Here is a 27,868-nt window from a genome sequence, read left to right on the forward strand (position 1 = left end):
GTTCACATTCCCACCAACAGTGTAAGAGGGTTCCCTTTTCTCCGCATCCTCTCCAACATTTGTTGTTTCCTGCCTTGTTAATTTTCCCCATTCTCACTGGTGTGAGGTGGTATCTCATTGTGGTTTTGATTTGTATTTCCCTGATGGCAAGTGATGCAGAGCATTTTCTCATGTGCATGTTGGCCATGTCCATGTCTTCCTCTGTGAGATTTCTCTTCATGTCTTTTGCCCATTTCATGATTGGATTGTTTGTTTCTTTGGTGTTGAGTTTAATAAGTTCTTTATAGATTTTGGAAACTAGCCCTTTATCTGATATGTCGTTTGCAAATATCTTCTCCCATTCTGTAGGTTGTCTTTTAGTTTTGTTGACTGTATCCTTTGCTGTGCAAAAGCTTCTTATCTTGATGAAGTCCCAATAGTTCATTTTTGCTTTTGTTTCTTTTGCCTTCGTGGATGTATCTTGCAAGAAGTTACTGTGGCCAAGTTCAAAAAGGGTGTTGCCTGTGTTCTCTAGGATTTTGATGGAATCTTGTCTCACATTTAGATCTCTCATCCATTTTGAGTTTATCTTTGTGTATGGTGAAAGAGAGTGGTCCAGTTTCATTCTTCTGCATGTGGATGTCCAATTTTCCCAGCACCATTTATTGAAGAGACTGTCTTTCTTCCAATGGATAGTCTTTCCTCCTTTATCGAATATTAGATGACCATACATTCCAGGGTCCACTTCTGGGTTCTCTATTCTGTTCCATTGATCTATGTGTCTGTTTTTGTGCCAGTACCACACTGTCTTGATGACCACAGCTTTGTAATACAACCTGAAATCTGGCATTGTGATGCCCCCAGCTAAGGTTTTCTTTTTTAAAATTCCCCTGGCTATTCGGGGTCTTTTCTGATTCCACACAAATCTTAAAATAATTTGTTCTAACTCTCTGAAGAAAGTCCATGGTATTTTGATAGGGATTGCATTAAACGTATAAATTGCCCTGGGTAACATTGACATTTTTACAATATTAATTCTGCCAATCCATGAGCATGGAATATTTTTCCATCTCTTTGTGTCTTCCTCAATTTCTTTCAGAAGTGTTCTATAGTTTTTAGGGTATAGATCTTTTACCTCTTTGGTTAGGTTTATTCCTAGGTATCTTATGCTTTTGGGTGCAATTGTAAATGGGATTGACTCCTTAATTTCTCTTTCTTCAGTCTCATTGTTAGTGTATAGAAATGCCATTGATTTCTGGGCATTGATTTTGTATCCTGCCACGCTACCAAATTGCTGTATGAGTTCTAGCAATCTGGGGGTGGAGGCTTTTGGGTTTTCTATGTAGAGTATCATGTCATCGGCGAAGAGGGAGAGTTTGACTTCTTCTTTGCCAATTTGAATGCCTTTAATGTCTTTTTGTTGTCTGATTGCTGAGGCGAGGACTTCCAGAACTATGTTGAACAGCAGTGGTGAGAGTGGACATCCCTGTCTTGTTCCTGATCTTAGGGGAAAGGCTCCCAGTGCTTCCCCATTGAGAATGATATTTGCTGTGGGCTTTTCGTAGATGGCTTTTAAGATGTCGAGGAAAGTTCCCTCTATCCCAACACTCTGAAGGGTTTTGATCAGGAATGGATGCTGTATTTTGTCAAATGCTTTCTCTGCATCTAATGAGAGTATCATATGGTTCTTGGTTTTTCTCTTGCTGATATGATGAATCACATTGATGGTTTTACGGGTGTTGAACCAGCCTTGTGTCCCAGGGATAAATCCTACTTGGTCATGGTGAATAATTTTCTTAATGTGTTGTTGGATCCTATTGGCTAGTATCTTGTTGAGAATTTTTGCATCCATGTTCATCAGGGATATTGGTCTGTAATTCTCCTTTTTGGTGGGGTCTTTGTCTGGTTTTGGAATTAAGGTGATGCTGGCCTCATAGAACGAATTTGGAAGTACTCCATCTCTTTCTATCTTTCCAAACAGCTTTAGTAGAATAGGTATGATTTCTTCTTTAAACGTTTGATAGAATTCCCCTGGGAAGCCATCTGGCCCTGGACTCTTGTGTCTTGGGAGGTTTTTGATGACTGCTTCAATTTCCTCCCTGGTTATTGGCCTGTTCAGGTTTTCTATTTCTTCCTGCTCCAGTTTTGGTAGTTTGTGGCTTTCCAGGAATGCGTCCATTTCTTCTAGATTTCCTAATTTATTGGCGTACAGCTGTTCATAATATGTTTTTAAAATCGTTTGTATTTCCTTGGTGTTGGTAGTGATGTCCCCTTTCTCATTCATGATTTTATTAATTTGAGTCTTCTCTCTCTTCTTTTTAATAAGGTTGGCTAATGGTTTATCTATCTTATTAATTCTTTCAAAGAACCAACTCCTGGTTCTGTTGATCTGTTCCACAGTTCTTTTGGTCTCGATATCATTGAGTTCTGCTCGAATTTTAATTAACTCTCTTCTTCTGCTGGGGGTGGGGTCTATTTGTTGCTTTTTCTCTAGTTCCTTTATGTGTAAGGTGAGCTTTTGAATTTGAGATCTTTCCAGTTTTTGAATGTATGCTTGTATTGCGATGTATTTCCCCCTCAGGACTGCTTTTGCTGCATCCCAAAGATTTTGAACGGTTGTATCTTCATTTTCATTAGTTTCCATGAATCTTTTTAATTCTTCCTTAATTTCCTGGTTGACCTTTTCATCTTTTAGCAGGATGGTCCTTAACCTCCACGTGTTTGTGGTCCTTCCATATTTCTTGTTGTGATTAAGTTCTAATTTCAAGGCATTATGGTCTGAGAATATACAGGGGACTATCCCGATCTTTTGGTATCGGTTCAGACCCGATTTGTGACCCAGTATGTGGTCTATTCTGGAGAAAGTTCCATGTGCACTTGAGAAGAATGTGTATTCAGTTGAGTTTGGATGTAAAGTTCTGTAGATATCTGTGAAATCCATCTGGTCCAGTGTATCATTTAAAGCTCTCGTTTCTTTGGAGATATTGTGCTTAGAAGACCTATCCAGGGTAGAAAGAGCTAGATTGAAGTCACCAAGTATAAGTGTATTATTATCAAGGTATTTCTTGAGTTTGGTTATTAATTGGTTTAAATATTTGGCAGCTCCCACATTCGGGGCATATATATTGAGGAGTGTTAAGTCCTCTTGTTGGATAGATCCTTTGAGTATGAGATAGTGTCCCTCTTCATCTCTCACTATAGTCTTCGGGGTAAATTTTAATTTATCTGATATAAGGATGGCAACCCCTGCTTTCTTTTGAGGACCATTTGAATGGTAAATGGTTCTCCAACCTTTTATTTTCAGGTTGTAGGTGTCCTTCTGTCTAAAATGAGTCTCTTGTAGACAGCAAATAGATGGGTCCTGCTTTTTTATCCAGTCTGAAACCCTGCGCCTTTTGATGGGGTCATTAAGCCCGTTCACATTCAGAGTTACTATTGATAGATATGAGTTTAGTGTCATCATATCTATTCAGTCCTTGTTTTTGTGGATTGTTCCACTGAACTTCTTCTTAAAGGGGAATTTTAAGAGTCCCCCTTAAAATTTCTTGCAGAGCTGGTTTGGAGGTTACATATTCTTTCAGTTCCTGCCTGTCTTGGAAGCTCTTTATCTCTCCTTCCATTTTGAATGAAAGCCTTGCGGGGTAAAGTATTCTTGGTTGCATGTTCTTTTCATTTAGGACCCTGAATATATCCTGCCAGCCCTTTCTGGCCTGCCAGGTCTCTGTGGAGAGGTCTGCTGTTACCCTAATATTCCTCCCCATAAAAGTCAGGGACTTTTTTTCTCTTGCTGCTTTAAGGATCTTCTCCTTATCTTTGGAATTTGCAAGCTTCACTATTAAATGTCGAGGTGTTGAACGGTTTTTGTTGATTTTAGGGGGGGATCTCTCTATTTCCTGGATCTGAATGCCTGTTTCCCTTCCCAGATTCGGAAAGTTTTCAGCTAGGATTTGTTCAAATACATATTCTGGCCCTCTGTCCCTTTCCGCGCCCTCGGGAACCCCAATTAAACGTAGGTTTTTCTTCCTCAGGCTATCATTTATTTCCCTTAATCTATCCTCATGGTCTTTTAATTGCCTGTCTCTTTTTTCCTCAGTTTCCCTCTTTGCCATCAACTTGTCTTCTATGTCACTCACTCGTTCTTCCACCTCGTCAAGCCTCGTTGTTAGGACTTCTAGCTTGGATTGCATCTCATTTAATTGATTTTTAATTTCTGCCTGATTAGATCTAAATTCTGCAGTCATGAAGTCTCTTGAGTCCTTTATGGTTTTTTCTAGAGCCACCAGTAGCTGTAAAATAGTGCTTCTGAATTGGCTTTCTGACATTGAATTGTAATCCATATTTTGTAACTCTGTGGGAGAGTGGGCTGTTTCTGATTCTTTTTTTTGAGGGGTTTTCCTTCTAGTCATTTTGCTCAGTGCAGAGTGGCCAAAAACAAGTTGTATTGGGAAAAGGAGAAAAAGAGAGAGAAGGAAAGAAAAGAGAAAAAGAAAAAAGAGAAAGAAGAAAAAAGTAGGGGAAAAAGAGAAGAAAAAGAAAGAAAAAGAAAGAAAGGAGAAAAAAGAAAAAAGGGGGGTGGGGGAAGCAATCAGAAATCAAGAAGAAAGAGAGAAAAAAAAAGCACAAAACAAAACAAAAAAAAAAAAAAAAAAAAAAAAAAACGAAAACAAAAACAAAAAACCAAAAAACAAAAAAAACCACGGGGGAGTATCTTCCGATTCTGTGTAGTTTAAGTCCCTTGATTTCCCTTGGAACTGGTCCGTCTCGCTGGTCTTCTGGGGGAGGGGCCTGCTGTGCTGATTCTCAGGTGTTGGCACTTGGGGGAGCTGCTCTGCCCCTGCCTGGTGCAGGGCTCAGTGGGGGTTGTTCACCCCGTGAGGCCCCGGGAGGAAGCCACAGTGGCGGGGGCAGCTCTGGGACCCTGGATCCAGCCCCCGCAGTAGCTCCGGGGCTCTCCTTCTGCAGGGCCTGGGGGCTCCGGGGCGGGGCCGCTGATCTGCTCAGTTCCAGGCAGGAGCGTCCTTGCTGTCCTGGGCCCTCCCGGCCTCTGCCTGTCCCGGGGGAGGCCGGATCCTGGGCTGTGTCCCGGCGCCCTGTGCTCCGGGGCCTGCGCTGTTGGATTCGCGCTCCCGGCGGTGCAGCCCCCTCCGCGGAGCCGCCGCCGCTGAGCTGTTCCCGGAGCCGCCCCGCCCCCTCCGCGGAGCCGCCGCCCGAGCCCCTCCGAGCTGCTCCGGGTCCCGCCGAGCGCTGCAGCCCTTAGGGAGCTCGGCGCACTCTCCGGGGCTCAGTTCCTCTGTTACTGTCCCAGGGAGCCCGAGGGCGTCCCCGCCTTCCTGGGGATCCTGCTCCAATTCCCGGGGAGCCCCTTTCCGCGGGGAAGGTTGGTGCAGCTCCTGCTCCTCCGGGACGGGGCTCTCCTGTCCTGGGGACACTCGCCCCGGCCTCAGCCCGGCTCCTCGCGGGGCCCCTCCCCCTCGGAGGCCTTTTGTGTCTTTATTTCTTTTTCCCCGTCTTCCTACCTTGAGAGAAGCGCGAACTCTTCTCACTGTAGCGTTCCAGCTGGTCTCTCTTTAAATCTCAGGCCGAATTCGTAGGTTTTCAGGATGATTGGATGGTTTTCTAGGTAATTTGCTGAGGACAGGTGACCTGGAGACCCTACTCCTCCGCCATCTTGCCCCTCCCCCCAAGAGATGCCTTTAAATGTATGGTCCAGTTGAGAGAAGGAAAGTGCATTTCTCAGCCATCTATTAAATAGATCATAAATGAAAACTATCCAGTACACAAACAAGGGGGAGCTATGGCACACAGGTGACATGTAGGTAAGCTGTTTAATTAGATCAGGAGTATTTCATAGTCTTCATAATCCCCTCCACATGTTACAAATGACCTATAGGAAAGTGAAGCTTACATAATGACCAGTGGCCCTCATGTGTCACAATACATCTTCTTAAAAAAAACATCAGTATCACTTCATGGAAATATAAAACAACTTGTTAAAAGTAACTACTGGCTTGTTTCTCCTCCTTCCCTCAACCCTAGCTGTCTCAGTTGATACTGAGAATTTAAGAAACAAAACAAATAAGCAGAGGGAAATAAAAATGGGGAGAGAGGCAAAGCAAGAAACAGACTCTTACTTATAGAGAACTGAGGGTTAGCAGAGGGGAAGTGTGTGGGGGATGGGTTAAATGGGGGATGGGGATTAAGGAGGGCACTTGAGATGAGCACAAGGTGATGTACAGAAGTACTGAATCACCTTACTGTACACACACTTGAAACTAATATCACAGTGTATGTTAACTAACTGGAATTTAAATAAAATTTTTTTATTAAAAAATTAGGTAATTTTCACAGATATCTAGAAAACTGCTCTGTTCCTAAACTATTCCTTTATTTCAATGTCCTGAGTTCAAAAGGAAAAACTTCATGCAAATATATATATATTTGCTTCCAGCCTACTGTTAAAGCACTGAAATTCAACTTCTCTTTAAAAGCATTATTAAATAATAATCCTTTATCACATAAACCAAAAAGAAGAGGAAAGTGTTCAATACAAACTGAAATATTTTAGGATCAAAAACTTGTGTCTCACCTGATTCTTGAGTTGTGAATTTTACTACATTACTAAATTGATTGCCATTTCCGACTTTTGTAAAGGCAGATACGCTGATAGAATAAGTGCTGACTGGTTCCAGTCCAAAAAGCTGGGCTTCAGTTTGAACACCTGAAATATTCTGAAAAGCAGAAAAAAATTATTTGTCACGATACATCACTAAAAATTTGTTAACTAGAAGAAACATTTTATTATATTGAAGTTATGCATTCTACGTTTAATAAGTGTATTTTCAGTTAAAACATACATTAAACATTTGTGTGTGTGTGTGTGTGTGTGTGTGTGTGCCACAGGGTGTTCTCAGATGATGATCTAGGATGAACTAGGCACTCTCTCAACCCTGAAGAATCTCATAACGGCCATGTTTTTAATTTCCTTTTTAACACTAGAGTATTTTGTTTTTACTTTGTCTCCCTAACACGTGCTTGGATTAATACGCTTATTACTCCCTTTAAATTTTCAAAAATTGGAGTGCCCAATTTAAATCAAACTTACGTGTAGTCAGCAATATTAGATTTTCCTTGAATTCATCTAGTCATTGTTTAATACTCGGTAACATTCTATGTAAATTAATTTACTTGTCAGCTACTTCATGCCAGGCATTGGGAATATACAGTTGATAAAACAAAACCCCTACTCTCATGAAGCTTAAATTACAAGTTTTCTCAGACCACTCCTAAATTTCTAATTTTACCCAATCTCTTAGGAAAATGAAAAAAATGAATAGCTACAGCTGCTCAAGGAAAGATATGCTTTCTCATAGAAAAACTTACCATTAAGTATAAAGTCTTCATTTAAAGACAGTTGTCAAAACTGAGACATTAGTTAAAACTAATCTATTATCCTTATGGAAAGAGAAAACAACCTCCTATGATGGTATAATTTTTAAAATACCGCATATTATCCGATCCAAAATACAAACCACTTTGATTTCTTTATTAAACATCTCAGTAATAGAAATTTATCAAGAATACTCACAGGCCACTTACAGTTTAATCACATTTTAAATTAAATCATATTTCAAATTAATATTCCAAGTCATTCGTATACTGTAGGGACTCACCATATTACAGTATTTCCTGTCATTCTTTCATGCTTATTATTTATAAAGCATGGTGTTAGATAATCAGGAGATTTTAAAGATACATATATAAGAGGTATATGGTTCCTGTCATCAAGGAATTTTTATATGAATCAAAGAAATCTCTACACAGTGACACCTGGCTGTCTCAGTGGTTGAGCATCTGCTGTCAACTATTGGGAAAAACTGACATAGATTTGTAAAGAGTGCCATAGCTAATAAATCTTTTTCCCCCTTTTGAAATTATCTTTCTTTCTTCCCTGTTCACAAAAGTAACTATGAATCACTACTAAGTGTCACAAAGAAAGAACTTAAAGGAAATATTTACCCATGATGCCAATTTTTAGAGAAAGTATTGTGAAGTACATTCTTTCAGATTTTTGATCCTGGAGTCCCGAGATTGAGTTCAGCATCAGGTTCCCTGCAGGGAGCCTGCATCTCCCTCTGTGTCTCTTAACGAGTAAGTAAATAAAATCTTTTTTTTTTTTTTTAAGAAATCTCTAAACAAATGTTTACCGAGAAGAAATTAAACACAACTCAGGTAAATTTTAATTTGGATTAGGAAGGGCTTACCCAGAGAAATGACTGAGATTATAATAAAAAAGTGAGCAGTTTACTGGATAGTGACTTACATGAGTAAATTGTAAGAGGGAGACATGAGTGAGGAATATTTCTAAACATTTAAACAGAACTTTTTACTGAATAAACAATTTCTCTTCATATATGTGAATGACCCAAGTTATGAGTAGACTTGGATTTCAGTGATCTCGATCACATTGAATTGACTGTGACGATGGGAACATTTGAGGTGGTTTTGGAAATATTCTGCTTCCATAAACCCACATATAATTTTAAAAAGATAAAAAGGTAAAAAGAAAAAGAAGTAGAAAGAGGTAGAAGAAGACATAGAAAGGAAAGTAGGAAAATCAACTCAGACAGGAAAAAAAAAGGAGGCATGAAGTAGGGGTAAAGGAACTTAAAAATGAGACTCTGAAAGAGTGCCTAGGGGGCTCAGTCAGTTAAGCGCTGACTTTTGGTTTTTGCTTAGGTCATGATCTCAGGGTCCTGAGATTGAGCCCGGGGTCCACCTCAGCAGGGGGTCTGTTTCTTCCCCTCTCCTCATGCTCAAGCACATGTACTCTCTCTTAAAAATAAATACTAAAAAAAAGAAAAGAATACTATGAAAATCGACAGAAGAGAAAACGAATGTAAAAAGGAGTAACTATATGTAGTAAATTTTAGAGAAAAACTATACCTTACAAGTTGTAAATTTAATACTTTATGGTATTAAGATTATATGTTTGCTATAAGCACAATTTTAATTATAGCATTTCTACTGAAAAATCAAGATATCTAAAAAATCTTAGAATAAAACTTATTCTCATATTTAAGTAAAGGTATACCATCCTTTCATACTTAGTGCCAAGACAATGCTGGATGGATTTTTTTTTTAAATCTTTTAAACTGAGTTCAATGACAACGAAGCTAACACATTTATCATGTGCTAAAGATTATTCTAAATGCTGGATACAGATTTTCCCCTTATAATCCACACTTTTTAATGTATGCAATCTTTATAGCTCCCCTTTTGCACTTGAAGAAGCTCAGTCAGAAGAGGTGAAGTAACTGCCATAATGTAGCACATTAAGTCTCAAAATGTGATTGCAGTAAGAAAATGATTGCGTTTTCCTTCTTGATGTCCATTTCCCAGTGACCCATACAGATAAAACAAACAAGAAATGGAAAGATGTTAAGATTAGACTGAGGATAGATATTAGAGGGCTAGAGACTTAGCATCATTAACAGAATTTCACACTTCTGGGGAAAATATTTCACATTTACGGAGTAGAAGAATTCAAATTCTACTCAGCCTATCAGATTTTAAGATAATATCTTGATTTCAGGAAAGAAAGCCAGTGTTCTTTACGACATAACCTTAACAGTTGCTTTTGCTTTTTTACTATTCACTTTGTAAGCTACCTACGCCATGAAAATGATTTACCATCAGCAATAAATTGTAATGCATATAATATTGGGGAACAATGTTAACTGCAGAGTTTTTCACTCTTCTTGATGTAACTATAGAAGAGCATTCCAGTACTTCATTTGCCTTTGGAAAAAAAATAAAAATATTTTCTTAAATAAATGCCAATGATAAAACATATTTTGGCAACTAAATGCTAGAAATCATACAACTATATTTGAGATTCTTTGTTATATCAGTTCTTTGGATATTTTTCACTGATTCTGGAACCTAAAAATGGAGGAGGAAAAGGTTATTTAGTGTTGCAGACTAATTAGCATTGAAAAGAAAATAATAATGATATATATTAAGAGACCAATTAGTGTGGGATTATATTCTATCAGGGAAGATGTCCAGTAGTCCAGTTTAAATCTTTTCTGAAAAAGTTAAAAACATTCACTTGTTATCTATCTTAACAATAAATAGAAATATATTGCATGTAAGATAATAACAGTTTTTAAATAGTCTGAAAAAAATTGCCATATACTTTCCAGCATTAACAAAATCATGCAATTATTTCTTAACTTGTATCTAGAAGTTGTGAATTCTAAGTAAATTGCTCTGCAAAGCATTCAGCTTCCATATCTGACAAATGCTTTCTGTGTTTTCCAAAAACATCCTTAAATTGTAGGGAAAAAAGATTATTTAAAAAGATGATCCTTGTTTAATTTAAAGCTATCCATTTTCCCCTGCAAGTCAAAAGATTTTAATTCAATTTTAGAATTTTTGAAATTAACAGATACTATTATAATCAACCTACCTTATAAAATACAGTATCAGTTTCATGTTCATGAATTTTTAAACTATATATTTTAACAAGACCGCCTGGAACAGGACTTGGGTTCCATTTCAGCCATACAAAGTCTGAAGTATAGTTGATTAAAGTCAAATTTTGAGGAGGTGCTAAAGGCACTGCAGGAAAACACATTATAAAACATATTCATAACATTTTTAGCATAAAAATATCATTTTGACTTTAGCTTCTTGAAGATACTAGTTAGGAAATATTTCTAAAATGAACATGTTTTAACTTCAGAAATAAATAGCATCAGTAATTACATTATTATACTTGGAACTCAGTAGTTCCAAAGCAGTTTTAAACAAGCACTTCATTCTGAAGCTTGGACTAAAAAAAAAAAAAAAAAAAAATCAGCAAAGTAGATGAATAGCTGTAAGCCTGTTACAAATAGATAATTGAATATCCTTTCAATTTCCATGCTGTTCCTTAAAAAGACAGAGCTGCAACAGTGAAATCATTTGAAGAGGTATGGATTCGGACTTACCTGACTCATCTGTGTAAAAGAAAAGAGTACTGGAAGGACCAAGTCCTTTTACAGTTCTTGCAGCAGCAAAAAAACTATATAATGTAAATGGTGAAAGCTCTTCCAATATTAGATAGTTATCAGAGGTAATGAAAGAATAATTTTCATTTGGTCCTTGTAAAGTTAAATCATAACTTATTATTGCACCATTTGGCTTTACTGGGGGATCCCAGGATAAAAGAACTGAGGTAGAGGAAAGGTTTTTAAAAGTGTTGATTATTGGTGAAGTTTCTGGGACTATAAAAGAAAAAAAGAATATTAAATGAAAAAAAATTGAATTAGCATTAAAAAGAAGAGGTCTTGATAATCATGGGGCTTAATTTTATTAGCAGATAATTATTTTAATTTAAAAAAACTATAAGTATGTTTATTGAAAGGCTAATTATTTGAGAAACAACAGATTCTATATAATTATAAGAATAATGTTATCTATCAGAAAGCAATATAAATAAGAGAACAGCAACAATCTGCTTAAAAGGCAATAAAAGGGTCCAGCCTACCATCTTCCTCAGTTTTGATGTATAGCTGGGCAGTATAGGTATCAGAGAATCCCTTTTCTGTTGATGGAGTGATTTTTAATATGTAATCAGCATATTTTTCCAGATTATCAAAATACATGCTTCTCTCATACGTAACGAGAAGTGGTCTCACGTGGCGAGGAGTCTGCTGTAAGCTCAGAGAAACATAGTAGAAGACTAGACCATTTGGTTGAGATGGTGGGCTCCAGCTTACGTTTATTGCAGTTGACGAAATGGACTCGTAAGTTAGGTTTCCAACAAACCCTTCAGGTACTATGGTAGGTAATGTGCAAAATATAAAAATTATCAGTCACCCTAAGTAAAATTTAAGTAGATTCACAAACCGAGGGTAATTGTTGAAATGGCATCTTTAACACTATCAGCTCTTATGTTGTTTAAATGCAGATATAGTAAATACCACCTATTATAAAATAACATTACAAAGTAATTATATTAAAAATGATTCAAAATATAAAAAACCCTGTCATCTTTAATATGTGTGAGAATTGTTTTATATAGTGTTCTCTTGTCTTTTCTTTCCTACAATATGGAGATAATCTGTGTATATATATACATGTATGACTGTGTTTATATACTCAGATATTTAAATATTTGATAATTTATATTGTTCCAACAATAGTTTAATTTTCTTTCTTCTAAAGATTATCTTTATTAAACATATACCACATCTAGGACTTCTCACCTGGAACAGTGCACAGTGTTTATGTGGTGCTGTAAGAGTCACTGATAAAATTTATAGATTGGTGAAAATATGGGAAGAGATCTGCATTTACAGAATGTCTGAAATGACACTGACCACATACTGCACTGAAACACTTTGCTAGAGACTCTGCAAGCACATGTTTTCACGTATTTTTTTCGTATCTTATTCTGTTGCTCAATGTGTAAACTATCCAAAAGGTTGTTCTAACAAGGAAAGCATTTACTCCCACTTTTAGTGTCTGTCGGTTTACAATCTTAAGACAATAAACATGGAATCTTACTCTCAGCAGAAGTTTAGGTCAATATCATTTCTCAATATGAGACTAGTCTTTAAGAAATAAATAGACACTAGAAACAAGAAGAAGAAATAGGCAATGATTTATGCATCACTGTATTCCTGAAGCTGAAACCTAAAAAAACATCAAGTACTTCAATCATTATGTTTTTCTGAATACTCAGCACAAACAGGATACTGCTGAAGCTGCATAGAAGAAACTTCTGAGGTTAATAAAGTAAAGGTATTTCGTTCATATGAGTCAAAATCACAATAAGAACAGAGATGCTGTATAGAGACCTATGTGTATTCAAAGGCTGAAATGGAAAGAAGTTGCTAGATTTTTTTAAGGTAGTTCCTAAAGCAAAGGAACAAGAATATTAAGTATTAGAAAACCCATCCACATATACAACAGTGGTTTTCTACTTCTTTCTTCTTCCAGCTTATAACTGCATTGCTGTGACATCCTTTGAAGCAACGAAAGTGACAGTTTTCATGAATGGTAGCAGTTTTTATGAATAGATAAGGCTGTTATCATTGTAATAATTTTATAGCTACATCAAATGCATTTCAAACTTCTATAATAACTAGTTAAATGTTCCTAAATAAATTACAGATTTTACTAGCAATACATACAAATAGAAAAAAGGTTCTGAAATAAAGTTTAAAATTAATCCTATCAAAGATTAATAAATGCTTTTTGTTTACATACTGTCTTGATCTGTATATACTTCAACTATGTCACTGCTTTTATTCCCATTTCCAACTGAAGTACTTGCTGTTACCCAAAATGTATAGTAGCTGAATATTGCCAGTTTATCTATTATTGCAGATACGGTCATATTGTCAAAGTCATTGGTTACTTCATTGAGTGTAAAATTCTGAAAAATAAACATATTGTTTTAATTGTTTAGAATATAGTTTTAATATACACGAACATTTCAATATAATTATTATCCATGAATTAGTTGTCTCTTATTATTTTAAGGTCAATTTTTGAGAAAAATCAACATAGAAAATTTTAGTGCAATAATTAAACTGGAAATATGTTGTACTAAAAGAAGAATGGATGGTAGTAATTTTTAATCATAAAATTAACATACAAAATAGCAGAGTAGAAGCTCCCAGCTTATGAAGAATGTTCAGTGAGTAATGGAAAATGCTATATATACTATATATACTATATATACATATATACTATATATACATATATAATATATATATATATATATATACTATAAATACTGATCAGTGTCAGTTTTCCTTTTCTCTCTCTTTTTTTTTTTAAAAGATTTTATTTATTTATTCATGAGAGACACAGAGTGAAGGCAGAGACATAGGCTGAGGGAGAAGCAGGATCCTTACAGGGAGCCTGATGTGAGACTTAATCCCAGGACCCTGGGATCACACCCTGAGCTGAAGGCAGATGCTCAACCACTGAGCCACCCAGGCATTCCAGTATCAATTTTTCTTAGAAAACATTCAAGTATTTTTCAAAACACTGACCATATATTTTTGAATAAGTTTATGAGTATTATAAGAACTTTTATTTTTTCATCCTGCTAATGAAGAAATTATGAAAGTGTTCACCTCTCTCTGTCAACTCAAATGGTTATTATTCATCTTTAAAGGGGCTTTTTTTTTCTATTATCATGGGGAGAACTGGGAAGCCAGTTAGATGCATTTTCTTTCTTATATGCAGAGTAAGAGCAACTTTAAAATCTTTTGCCTGACTCCTAGTTATATTTGTCCTAAGGCATTTCTTCAAGGTTAGGGAATTAATCTATGCAATCATTTCCTTTCTGACCATATTTTATTTTATTTTAATTAATTAATTAATTTTTCATTGGAGTTCAATTTCCAACCTATAGCATAACACCCAGTGCTCATCCCATCAAGTGCCCCCCTCAGTGCCCGTCACCCAGTCACCCCAACCCCCCTCCCAACTCCCTTTCCACTACCCCTTGTTCGTTTCCCAGAGTTAGGTGTCTCCAATGTTTTGTCACCCTCACTGATATTTTCACTCATTTTCTCTCCTTTCCCCTTTATTCCCTTTCACTAATTTTTATATTCCCCAAATGAATGAGCCCATATAATGTTTGTCCTTCTCCAATTTCTGACCATATTTTAAACACAAAACACATAGTTAAAGAAAAGTAATTCTAAAATGGGCAATAGACTTAAAAATTATGTAGGCTATTAGTATGAATAAGTTTTAATAATAATGTCCACCTACATCAAGAAAACGCAATGATTCCAATCCTTACAAAGCTTTGAGCATCCTATAAACTGAAATTCAATTGTAGCAGAATAGCCCTCAATAAACCATCTAAACTCAAAGCTTTTCCTGTCTCAACTATAAAATGGGAATAACTATTTCTACTTCACAGAAGATTTTGACGATTACATAACATGAAACACATAAAAAATATCATATCTAGTACACAACTAAAAACAAAATAAATGATAATTAGTTCATTTAAATGAAAAACATAGGGTAATTTGGGGCTTGGGTGGCTCACTCAGTTAAGAATCCAACCCTTGATTTCAGCTTAGGTCATGATCTCAGGGTCCTGGGATGAGTCCCCACATCAGGCTCCCCGCTCAGCAAAGAGTCAGCTTGAGACTCTCCCTTTCTCTCCCTCTTCCTCTGTCCCTCTCCCCACCTTTGTGCTCATGCACTCTCTCTCTCTCTCTCTCATAAATCAATCAATCAATCAATCAATCAATCAATCTAAATGAAAAACACAGGGTAGCCAATTTGACTAAAGTTTATAATTTGGTCCTATAAAAAATTAAATTCAGCAAAGTTTTGTGACCCTTTTGCCAGTTTTTGGTGGTGCTGGGGGGAGGTTGCGAAGAATGAGTGTAATAAAAGATCTACCTCAATTTGTGGTTGCTTCTTTAGGAATAAGTAAGTTAAAACAATATAACAACCTCATATAAAATATGATCTGTATACTTTAATATCTTTTGACATATCTATTTTATACAGGGAATAACTGGCTTATATGAAGGATCTTTTAAAAATATTAATGTAATTAATTAGTCAGCCATTTAAAAAGAAGGAAATCTTGCCATTTGCGACAAGAATGAACCTTGAGGACATAATGCTGAATGAAATATGTCTGATGGAGAGAGACAAACACCATATGATCCCACTCAATGTAGAATCTAAAACAAAAATCCAAAACCATGAACATACAGATAAAAAGAACAGATTGATGGTTGCCAGAGGTGCAGGGTGGGAAGGGATAGGCAAAATGGGTGACGGTGATCAAAAGGTACAGACTTCCAGCTATAAAATAAATAAATCATGAGTATATGATGAAAAAATATATTAATGTAGCTTTTTGGTATAAATTTTAATTTTTCTTTGTTATAGAACTTATTCTGATTATCACCTTGATGACTATTCAGAGATGAATTATTTTGAATCACCCAGAAGCCATTCCTAATGATATGTAACTTAGCATGCATAGCCATGTAATGAATTTGGAATTAGATCAATGATCCAGATGATTACTTCAGTCATTTATTTGTTTTTGGAAAAAAAAAATACCTTTCAGCTCAAATTATCTAAGACTTACTATGTAAATGCATTTACAAGTGAAACCTTCCAAATTTGATTAATCAACCAGTACACTATTCATTTAGCATTCTTTTAGTATAGTAAGACATTGTGTCAGGCACAGGAGGAGACAGGACGTAAGTGGATAGAAATGAAAATGTAGAAGAGTTAACACACTAAACAAAATGTACAACAATGGAAAAAAGAGCAAATGGTAGCAGAGAGATTAAATTCCCTAAGGTAAGAAGAAGGAAAAAAAATCATTTCAAGTTCAAATGCTCCATAATTATAACTAAGAATCAAAAGTAAAGTTGGTCTATTATAATAATTTTATGTTCCTTCAACTAAAAATATTGAGCACTAAACCTATGTATGATACAGTGCCGGAGGACTTCAGGGGATGGAAAGATAAGTGTCACATGACCCTTTTCTTCAAGTTATTTGCTATGGTATAGGAGCTAAGACAAGTAAGCAGATACCAGGAATGGAAAGCAGGTTACGATGTACCATGCTTGAGGTGTTCTACACAGTTCTAGGGGAAAGAGAAGGGGGAAGAAAAAAGCAATACACTTATTCTGCTACATGATTTTTATTTGAAGGATTTCTTCTATTCTCCCGACTCAAAATAGAAAATATGGAAGTGAAGATGCTGTATCTAACACTAACTTGAGGAACAAATTAAGGCACAGATGAACTCTGAGCAATATGAGAACTGTTTTCAGATCATTAGCCTGTGCCCTCTTGCAGCTGTCACACTTAAAAGCATTCTTAAGGTTATTTAATAAAAGATTACATTTTCTAAGATAGATGAATTGTAAGTGGGATGGTATCATATACCCAGGTTTGAATAAATAGGCTCATAAGATCATGTTGAAACCGTAGTTAGATGTTTACACTTCATTATTTAGATGTCGACCAAGAGAACCAAAACAGAATTTTTTATATACAGGTCATAAAGTAAACTGTGCAGAGACAAAATCTTTGCTAAGATTCAGAACTATGGACGCCACTCTGCAATATTTCTATTAAATGCATGAAAGAAGAAAAATCTGCATTTGAATGGCTTCCATGACATAAAGACACGTTGTTAAATTTGTAAACAATATTGTATAAAAATTAACAACAAATTTCACACTAATCCCATTTCTTTCCTCCAAATAGAGTAGAACAAAAGGAATAGCAAAAATCGTTTAAGGTACATAGAAGGGGAAAAAAGGATCCTCCTTTCTCCTTCCACACTTAAGGTATTTATTTTAAAAATCTACATCTATAATGGTGTATATATCTGTATCTTCATGTCTTTTTTTAAAAAGATTTTATTTATTTATTCATGAGAGACACAGAAAGAGAGAGAGAGAGAGAGGCAGAGACACAGGCAGAGTGAGAAGCAGGCTCCATGCAGGGAGCCCGACGTGGGACTTGATCCCAGGTCTCCAGGATCACTGGCCAAAGGCAGACGCTAAACCACTGAGCCACCCAGGCTGCCCTTCATGTCTTGAATTAGAGTAGTTTTCCTTTTGGCATGGAGTCTTAAGTAGTCACACTTATTCAACCCTCACCCTTAAATGGCCTTGAGCAGAATGTAAAAAACAAACCAACCTTGACTTCCTCTTATTCACTGCTAGGTTAGTTCTGAGGCAGCTGGCAAAATTCTGCTCTGACTCTACTGATCAAACCTAAATTGCAGCATAGATACACTAAGGCAAATAATACAATAAAGCATGCTCTACTTCCTGAGATTGCTGATTCTAAGAACTAACTCTAGTGGTTAAATCAATGATGTCAGTCACAAACACAACTGGACAACTCAAAATTACTAAGACTTATCTATGTTCTTCTATTAGAGTTCTATAAAATATTTGGTTTGGATAAATGAAGGATTTCTATTGAGTGAATTAAAAATACTTCTCTAAATGAAATGCATTTTAACTACTTCCATAACCATTATCATTCACATGAGAAAACTGTGTGACTCTAAAGCTCTGCATACTTGTAGTTAATCATATTCCTAGAGGTTTTATTACATCTAATGCTAAATAATAATAACAACCCCTCCTGCTAGCAGATGAAAATTTTTTAAATTGAAGAGAAATATGCAAACACATCCAAACATGAAAACTATTTATACTGTATACAAACAAAAGGGGAAAAAATTAGCTAAGAAATAATTAATGGTAAATTAAGCCATCAACTCCTTTGACAACACTTCTTGGGTAAGTGGAATTAAGGGCCATATTTATATACAGATTTTTAAATAGATGGTAGCTTCATCGTTAGCAATACATTTGAAATGTGTGAACATGCATAACTAGATTAAAATGTATCTGACATATTTCCACCACATTTTTTCAATGTCAATGGGAGTTTTATAAAACGTCTATGCATAATTATCAGTGTAAGATAAATGATTTTTCTACCATGCTAAGTCTATATCATCATCAATAAAACTGAAGGTTGTAAATAAAGAACCAGGAGAAAATTCAGTTCTTACCTGCACAAAAGTACCCGAAGTATTTCTGTAATAAACAGAATAATATTGTATAATCCCATTAGGTTTTGAAGGAGGCATCCAAAAGAGCATTATTGATGAAGAACTGAGATTTGCATAATGAACATCTTTGGGAGGATCACTTGGTGCTATAAAACAAATAATTGAACAAAAAACTATACTTGTGGCTCCAAATGATGTCTGAAATGTTCTTTTACCTGTCTTTAATAAGTGATGAGCATTATTTTTCAAAAGAAAATTTAAATTGGGAATAACAGCTAATTAAAAGTCAGAAATGAAATTGATAGGCTCATTGGACCATCTCTCTCACACTGTATCAATGCAACATCCAGGCAGCGGACAGATAGATTTCTTACTCGTAAAACACCATCCCAGCTCTAAAACATGCCTACCTCCCTGTATTTGAAAACAACATCATAACGAATTTCCAGTATAAAACACATAATATGAAATTATAATTTAACTTAGAATCTTGAAATTGAATACTAGAGAACAAAGGTAGCGAGCTGACTTCATGCATTTTATTTTGTTTCATTTAGGAAATACATAAATGCATACTAAGTGTCAAGTTCTGTGCTGAGTGCATCTACAAATATAAACTCATTTAATCTTTATAAGGACCCTATAGAATAGGTATATATTGTTTCCATTAATACAAATAGGAAACAAGCACAGAGAGATTAACTTTCCGAACATCACACAGCTAGGAAGTGACCAAAAAGCAAGTTTGCCTCCAAAATGATGACAGGTATTAGGCTTACTAATTCATTTTGATATTTAAAGCTTATTTTTTTTTCTGAGTAGGTTATTCTTTTACTTGACCTACATCCAAAAGAACTCACCTCCCTCAGGTGTTCGAAAGTTAATAATACTGCTTCTCATTTTCCCATCACCAAACCTGGTGCTAGCTGTTACATAAGCATTATATTCAACATCATAGTCCAAATCTGAGAACTCTAGTGATGCTTCAGTTACATTGATAGTTTTTAATGACGATCTATCCCTATGAGAAAAAAAAGAAGTTATCTGTAAAATTGACTATTAAACACTATATATTTTGAGCACATTAAAAATAAGCAACATTAATGCACAGAAATATATTAATCCAGACTAATTGGATAAAGATGTCACTTATTTTGAAATGCTGAAAAGAGTGAAATTAAGAATTCAATAAATAAATTTGTTTTCAAGTATATTCAAAATGCATTCAAATGCTAATAGGATGTTCATATTAGAATTTCCTTGGACTGGGATCCCTGGGTGGCGCAGCGGTTTAGCGCCTGCCTTTGGCCCAGGGCACGATCCTGGAGACCCGGGATCAAATCCCACGTCGGGCTCCTGGTGCATGGAGCCTGCTTCTCCTTCGGCCTATGTCTCCGCCTATCTCTCTCTCTCTCTCTCTCTCTGTGTGTGACTATCATAAATAAATAAAAATTAAAAAAAAAAAAAGAATTTCCTTGGACTAATTTTAATAGATCCCTAGGAATACTATGTAGTCTACGTAGTTACATCACTCCTTTTCATACCCATGTTTTTTAGTTGTTCAAATATTTGGTCTTTTTAAGTGTTTACAACATCTTATTTATACTCTTTGTCAAATTCACCTTTCATATATTGTACAAAAATAATATTTACCTTAGACCAATTAAAAAAAATACTAAATATCTGAATAGTAGTATCATCTAAAGCAGTGAGCTTGTGGGTTATCCTTCATTTATTAATTATATTAATTAATTATCCTTTAATTATTAATTTATAGTAATAAATTATGTATTAATTGTAAGTAAACTGAAATAATGTCTGTATAACATACAAAAAAGAAAAAGGTAGAGCTCAGAGCTCATGTCTCTTATCCAATTAAAATCTTAGAAGTATTTAAAATGTCACTCCAGAAAAGAAAAAACAAATAAATGTTGATTAAAACTCTCCAAGTAAGTACTGAAATCCCAAGGGGGAAAAGAAAGTCTACAGAACAAAATGTTGCTAAGTAATATAATACTACAATTATTTTATTTCAACCATGCTCGTGGAGTTTCTATAGCTTTGAATTAAGTATAGACTAGAATCTAAATTAAAAAATGAACATGGATATAGCAGTGCTGAAAATTGCATTTCAAAAGAAATTTAGGAGTGCCTAGATGGCTCAGTCAGTTAAGCATCCTCTTGATTTCAACTCAGGTCATCATCTCAAGGTCCTGGTCCAGCCCCTCCTCAGGCTCAGTGCTCAGTGGGGAGCTGGCTGGAGGATTCTCTCTCTCTCCCTCTGCCCTTCACCTCTCTTCCCTCTCAAATAAATGAATGAAACTTCTTTTTAAAAAAGTTTAGATTTTTAAGAGCAATAAAATTAATTATGAAAGAATGTAAGTAAGGGAATATGATCAACATCACAGAAAAAGTATCTATCTCTTCTGTAATCTCATTTTTTTTCCTCTATGGTTTCACAAAGCACCCAAGAAGTAAATGGATATTTTCTCTGAATATAAAATGTTCTCTCTTTGCCACTGAAATAATTAAGGGTATCCACAAAGACATACATTTCAGGCACGGTTTTACCATTTTACTATTACAAAAGCGTCAATCAACTCCAAATATCACGTATGGTTATCTGAAAAGTAGTTGGAAAGCTTACCACAGTGAGAAAAATATGGATTCAGAGTATGTGATTGGAGACAGGCAGGATTAGCAAGGCTATTGAGCAATTTGAAACAGTTCCATCAGACAGCCTCTCTCAGAAGCAGTAGGGACTTCACTGAGACCCTGGAGGAGGCTTTTAGACCTTAATGTTGTGGCTGTTAGTCTTGGAGAAAGATGCCTTGTCATAGATACTTTACCCAATTCCATACTCCTGTCATTGGTCACAGGTCATTAGAACACTGCAGTATGGTTAATCCAGTTCAGATCTCCAAAGCTATGAAATTAGCTAAAGTAATCTAATTGCATTTTATCTATTTTTAAAATTCCTTTTCAAGCTTATTTTTCAGTGCTATCTGATGCCTTGCATTACTTACCTGCTTGCCCTGACTTTCACAACAAAATACTGCAGATGACTATGCCTACAATAAGGATAACCCTGATTATGTTCCACAGATGACGTAGAATGGAGGCAATTACCTGAAAAAGGCGAGTCAAAAGTAAATTTTGTCTCATATATCCAGATATTTCACTAAGAAGAAAATAGTCTTTATAAATCGTCTTAATAACAAAACCAATAATCCACCTTAGGATATATGGATATAGTTTCTACATCTATACTGATTTACCCTGGGACAAAATAGCACTAACAAAAATTTTCAGATACTGATGTCTTGCTGTTTGAAGCTTGTTTGTTTTTCTTTTGGAATTTAGGATTGTTGCTGATATTTTAATGAGTAAGGTAAAAAAAAAAATGAGCATAAGCAAACTTCAACTGAAATGTCAATTTCTGATCCAAGTTCAGAACATATCTTAAATAAGTAAGAGACAATTTGCTAAACAACTGAGAACTAGGAAGTATAAAAGAGAGAAATGTTGCTATCTCTGAGGATCTGACTCCCTCCTTGCTCTTAATGCAGTCGCCAGACTGGAGGAAAGACCCATGAACCTCTGGCTGGATGCCAGAGCTTTCTGCTCTCCAAAGCACAGTCTCAGTGAGCAATCCTGAAGCTCACATGGGTGACTCTGTCCTGTGCATAAGAAACCCAGGTTTTACACTGCTATAATCTTTTGGTTTTAACTGGTTTAAATATCTCTGTTTTGATTAGTTTGAAAATATCATAATAGGAATATTAGGTGTTCCATTAGTGTTTTATTTCCATTTATAAAAGTATATGTTTTTCTATATCTTGATTTTTTTTTTGCTTATTATGATCTATGTGATAATAACAATGTCCTATATCATTACTTTTTTGTAGTTACCTGATTTGGATGTATCATAGTTACTCAGCCACTCGTCTGTAAGATCAACATTTAGGTTGCTTTCTCTCTTTCTCCCTCTCTCTCTTTTATTTCTAAATTTTTAAAAAGATTTTATTTATTTATTCATGGGAGACACACAGAGAGAGGCAGAGGCACTGGCACAGGGAGAAGCAGGCTCCCTATGGGGAGCCCGATGCGGGACTCGATCCCAGGGCCCCAGGACCTGAGCAAAAGGCAGATGCTCAACCACTGAGCCACCCAGGTGGCCCGCCCTTTTAGTTACAAACCATGACACAATAATCATTCTTACACAAATACCTTTCCATAATGGCACTTGGATTTCTATAGGTTAAATTCCCAGTAGTGTAATTATTGAATCAATTTTTTTAAAAAATGTTAATGATCACTGTTCCAAATTATAAATGATTATAACTTAGAGCCACAACAACAATGTGTGAGGGCACATCTTTTGACAAACTTTTATTACTAGTATGGATATTAATCTTCTTAATTATTGTAAGCTTGAGCCTCCCCCAAAAATCTAATCTGTACATCCTTAACCATTTGTGAGATAGAATATCTTTTCACATGTATATTGGATTTTTGTGGTCTTTTTTTCTTTTTTGCATAATGTACACATCTTCTTTTCTATATTTTATTGTAATGTCTTAAATGGAACACAATATATATTAGAATTAGAAAGGCATTGTTCTAGTTAGTGTTCCAAACAAAGAAGGACAGATGCTTTCCCTAGTCCCTTTGAATCCAGAGATGATATGTATGCAATCAATTTGACAAAATTTATTGAATGTCTACTTTATTCAGGAACTATGTTAGAAATAAATATGAGTAAGAATCAGCCCCTGTCCTCAAATTTGACAAAATAGTAAATAATTATAAAACAATTCATTAATAGCAATAAAATCCCTTTAAGGACAAGGACAACACCTCCCCCCAACCTGCCCCACCAATGACTAACATCAAAGAAAAAGAGATGAGCAAAAAAATCATATCAGTAAAATTTGACTATTGGTAACATCTAGAAAAAGAGAATACACTATAGCTCCCAAAGATGCAGGTAATTGTTGACTAGAAACTTAGTTTGCAAGGTTTGAGAGTAGAATAGGGAGTTGAGTATGGTGGGGAGAAAAAGAAAAGAAGCTTCCCTGACAAAACAGGTCTAAGTCTTACATATCCAAAAGTATAAACTGTGTCAAAAGTTAAGGAATAAAATGCCAACAATACTTAATCTCTAAAATAGATAACTTTCAACATCAGAAAAACCTCCTAGTCAGAGTAAATTTTCAAACTAAAGGGAGTCCTTAGTGTATTCATTTTACTGATTTAATTCTAGAAACTTATTAGAACATTTTAAGACTTTCTTGAATTTGAATTTGGAATAATTTAAATGACCTTGAAACTGTTCTGGACAAAAATAGGATACAGGTTTTCTGCCTATACTCATTGGTAAACACCAAGAAAATGTCTTGGGATAGGATTAATGGAGTCTTTAAAATCAAGTTATTTCCTCATTAAGGTATGATTTTTTTTCAAAAGACAGACCACATTTTGACATCTAGGACATAAAGGAAATTCTAGAGTATATAAGCAGCTTCTTTGGTCTGGTTTATCACTTTCTTTGCTCATCTCTTATCTCATTGAGATCATGTTAAGTAACAACTGCCAGTGAGGGAATCTTGAGTACCAAAACCACCGGAGAAGACTGAAACAAATTCCATTTCCCTAAGCATAAACATGAATGGTTTTCTACACATGATCTTCATTGAAAAGTCATGATCTTAATTCTAATCATCATTTGGTATTTTGTTCCACATAGGTAATGATACATCCATCCTTGTCCATTCCTATGTATTTATTTTCAAAGCTATAATCTGTTGTTACCTAAATATTCTAGATTAATCATTTCACTCACTAAATAACACTTCCAATAATAATTTAAACATCCACTTACTTGACTCTGTCAAATATTCTCTTCCTCTATGAACCAGTGATTTTCACTAATTTTCCCAGTATGAGGAACTGCTCTTCTATGTTGCACCTTACTCTAGAACACTTACTTTGCATAGCTGAGGAGTACTAATACACCAGCAGTCATGTATTAAATAATCCCAAACTAGCAAGACATAAATAGCTGCATATTCTATGATCCTAAATCTTTTCTACAGTTTCAGAGAAAGTCTGAGTGAAAGTAGGGTATTTATTTATTGTTGCTGTCATTCTTATTGTCATCATTTGGTTGGCTGGTTGATTTGGCTTGGTTTTGTCTTGTTTCCCTTCAGCAGAAAAGACACATTTATATGATTAAAGGAAAAGGCCACTAAAGAGAATGAGTTTGAAGCTGAGGAGCCATTTATTGACATGATCTTGGAGCAGACACAGGAATTAAGGACAAGAAGACAGGAGGAGGGATTCTGCTTGAGTTGAAGGAGAAAGATTTCATTCCCTGAGAGTGGATGCAACTCCTTAGGCCAGAATAAAAAGCTTGGATTTTATTACAAGAGGAATGGAAAATCCTTGGGGTATTTTCTCTTGCAGTGTGATCTTTGGGTACATGGTTAAAGTTAAAATTTAAAATCCCATACAATATTGAGATTCAGATTCTCTGGATAGATGGACAGATAGAAATATATGTATACCTTTATTCAAGCCTCAAAAATCCATGTATCTGGGCTGCCTACCTCTCTAGCTTCATCATCTCCTGCTTTCCTCCTGTATTATTATAGTGAAGATATAGGGCTATTTTGCTGTTATCCACATAAGCTTCTTACTGTTAACCACATCTAATGAAATTATTTGTGCTCCTCCAGGGTTCGTATATCACAGACTTTTCAGCTATGTGCCAATAAATTCCCATTTTTGCTTAAGCCAATTTAGGTTGGGTCCAGGGGCTTGAAAATAAAAGCCTTAACTGAAACCTCTTCCCATTCTCCCAGCAGTTTCTCACATGCCTTGATCCTGAGTATTTTCACCATCTGTATCACTTGGTCCTGAACAAGCTCTACTTTTTCTATATACTATAGGCAGAGACCAGTAATCCAAATGGTGTACACATGAAACAGTATACTTATTCTCTCACAGTGAATATAGTCCATCAATTAATGCAGACCAAAAATAAGCCAGTGATTTTTTTTGTAGAAATAGCCCATTTGAGTTGATGCAATAAGCTCAATTTATTATAACTCCATAACTGTTTATCACAAATATTTTTTATCAAAGACTTCCCTAATCCTGTAAGTATACTGCTGAGTATTTAGAACAAATGCCAGTTGTACTTATTCAGAGTGATTTGAGAAAAACATGATTTAAGACTACGACAGATCTAGGTATGAATTCTTACTGTCTTCTTCAAGTTCTGTAAACTTAAGTAACTCCTTAACCTCAGAACTCATTTTCCACACCTACATAATGGGAACAATATTCTCTTTATGGTATTTTTATGAAAAATAAATAAGAAAGTATAGGTAAAACACTGAACACATTTGTCCCAAAATTCTACTATAGTATCCTTCTTGAGCACTGTTGCCTAGTTCTCGAAGATGATTTGTTCCCCCAGTCTGCAATGCAAGGAAATCACAATCTCTCCCAGCTGTGTACATATCACAAATGTGATTAAGAGACCCATAAATTGAGGGTGTAAAGATCCACACAAGCAAAATACATGACTAAAAAGACTGGATTTGAAACAGGGTGTGGTGGGAACTGTGGTAAATTGCCAAGCAAATGCTCCATCTAAAGACAGCTTCTATTCAACTCCAGCTGATTTTTATCATGGGGAATATGGGAAACTTCACAATTTCTGTAAGAAACAAGGGAACCGGAATTTTTACTAGAGATCTATTCATTGTTAAATGCTGCAGGATTCTATTTAAAATTTTTCAAAAGCTCACAGGTCCAGCATAGCACAGGTGGCCCACAAGTAGCCTGTTTGTGACTTGGCACCCACCTTCATCCAGATCACTCAGAGAAATGACTAGCAAGACAGAACTGAGATGGAGATTTTAATAACCCATTAGAAACCTCAAGTTAAACAATTCAAGGGCATCCTTGTATTGAACCACTCCCTCTATCTGTGCTTGCTTCTCTTACCAGCCCAATCTGACCCTAGTATTCCATTTCTACAATGCTACGTATCAACTTCCTGGCACAGTTGATTTGTGCTTGCCTCCAAACATACACAATTGTTCCTCCAATCTGTAGAGGATACATCCCAAGACCTCCAGTGGATTTCTGCCGAAAACCACAGATGGTTCTGAACCCTATGTATACTACGTTTCTTTCTATATATACATACCTATGATGAAGTTTAATCTATAAGTTAGGCACAGTAATAGAGTTAACGACAAAAACTAATAATAAAATGGAATAATTATAACAATATACTGTAATAAAATTGTGAATGTGGCCTCTCTCTCTTAAAATATCTTATTGTACTGTACTCACCCTCCCTCTTGTGATGATGTAAGATGATAAAATGCCTATGTGATAAGATGAAGCGAGGTGAATGATGTAGGCATTGAGATGTAACATTAGGTTTTTATTGAACTTTTGATGATTTGTCAGGAGGATCATCTACTTCTGGGCTGCAGTTGACTGTGGTTAAGTGATACTGGATGTGGTTAAGTGGTTAAGTGACAGGAAACAACAAAGCAAGCAAAAACACAGATAAGGAGAGACTACTACACTGTGTCCACTGAGATGTTCTCCCGGCATATCAATCTAACTTTACAATCTTCCCTTTCTGATTATTGATCTACATTGTATACTCAAACAGGTAGTATTTAAATATTTTCAAAAACTGGAAGCAACAGAATTTAACATACTTTTAGCATATAGAAGGCCATTTCCAAAGGTAAACTTTTATATTATGGGGGACATTATTCGACCAATGACATTTTTTAAAGAGTTGACTTCCTAATGTATTATTTAGCAAATATTTTTAGAATTATTTCACACATATATTTCATCCCTAGTCTACAATCATTTTTTTAATTTTTTAAAATTTATTTATGATAGTCACACACACACACACACACAGAGAGAGAGAGAGAGAGAGAGAGAGAGAAAGGCAGAGACACAGGCAGAGGGAGAAGCAGCAGGCTCCATGCACCGGGAGCCCGACGTGGGACTCGATCCCAGGTCTCCAGGATCGCTCCCTGAGCCAAAGGCAGGCGCCAAACCACTGCACCACCCAGGGATCCCTACAATCATTTTTAAATTCTATATATATTCTTTATCTCCCCACAGAGTTTAATAAACATTTGTCACACTGATTCAGAATTACTTCTCAAAATTACTACTAAGGAAATAGAAACATTTAAAAGCCAAGATTTGTATATAAGCTAGAAT

The 27,868-nt window shown here is 35.6% G+C and overlaps 1 protein-coding gene and 1 long non-coding RNA gene across 8 annotated transcripts in view; one reads left to right on the top strand and one right to left on the bottom strand.

The window, feature by feature from the left end:
- LOC121481155 overlaps positions 1 to 27,868 on the top strand; it is a 179,947-nt gene that overhangs the window by 139,882 nt on the left and 12,197 nt on the right. The window lies entirely within an intron of this gene.
- Positions 1 to 27,868, bottom strand: part of PTPRQ (protein tyrosine phosphatase receptor type Q) — a 200,357-nt gene that overhangs the window by 116,216 nt on the left and 56,273 nt on the right. For all 4 annotated transcript variants that reach the window (XM_041738237.1, XM_041738236.1, XM_041738238.1 and 1 more), the window contains 7 exons: positions 19,450 to 19,610; positions 18,590 to 18,735; positions 13,240 to 13,408; positions 11,513 to 11,803; positions 10,974 to 11,249; positions 10,451 to 10,602; positions 6,566 to 6,707 (listed from right to left, as the gene is read on the bottom strand). In XM_041738237.1, coding sequence (XP_041594171.1) covers positions 6,566 to 6,707; positions 10,451 to 10,602; positions 10,974 to 11,249; positions 11,513 to 11,803; positions 13,240 to 13,408; positions 18,590 to 18,735; positions 19,450 to 19,610 — 1,337 coding nt within the window. The remainder of the gene's footprint in view (positions 1 to 6,565; positions 6,708 to 10,450; positions 10,603 to 10,973; positions 11,250 to 11,512; positions 11,804 to 13,239; positions 13,409 to 18,589; positions 18,736 to 19,449; positions 19,611 to 27,868) is intronic.

This window comes from Vulpes lagopus, chromosome 23 (genome assembly GCF_018345385.1).
Source record: "Vulpes lagopus strain Blue_001 chromosome 23, ASM1834538v1, whole genome shotgun sequence".
NCBI classification, from domain to species: Eukaryota; Metazoa; Chordata; class Mammalia; order Carnivora; family Canidae; genus Vulpes; species Vulpes lagopus.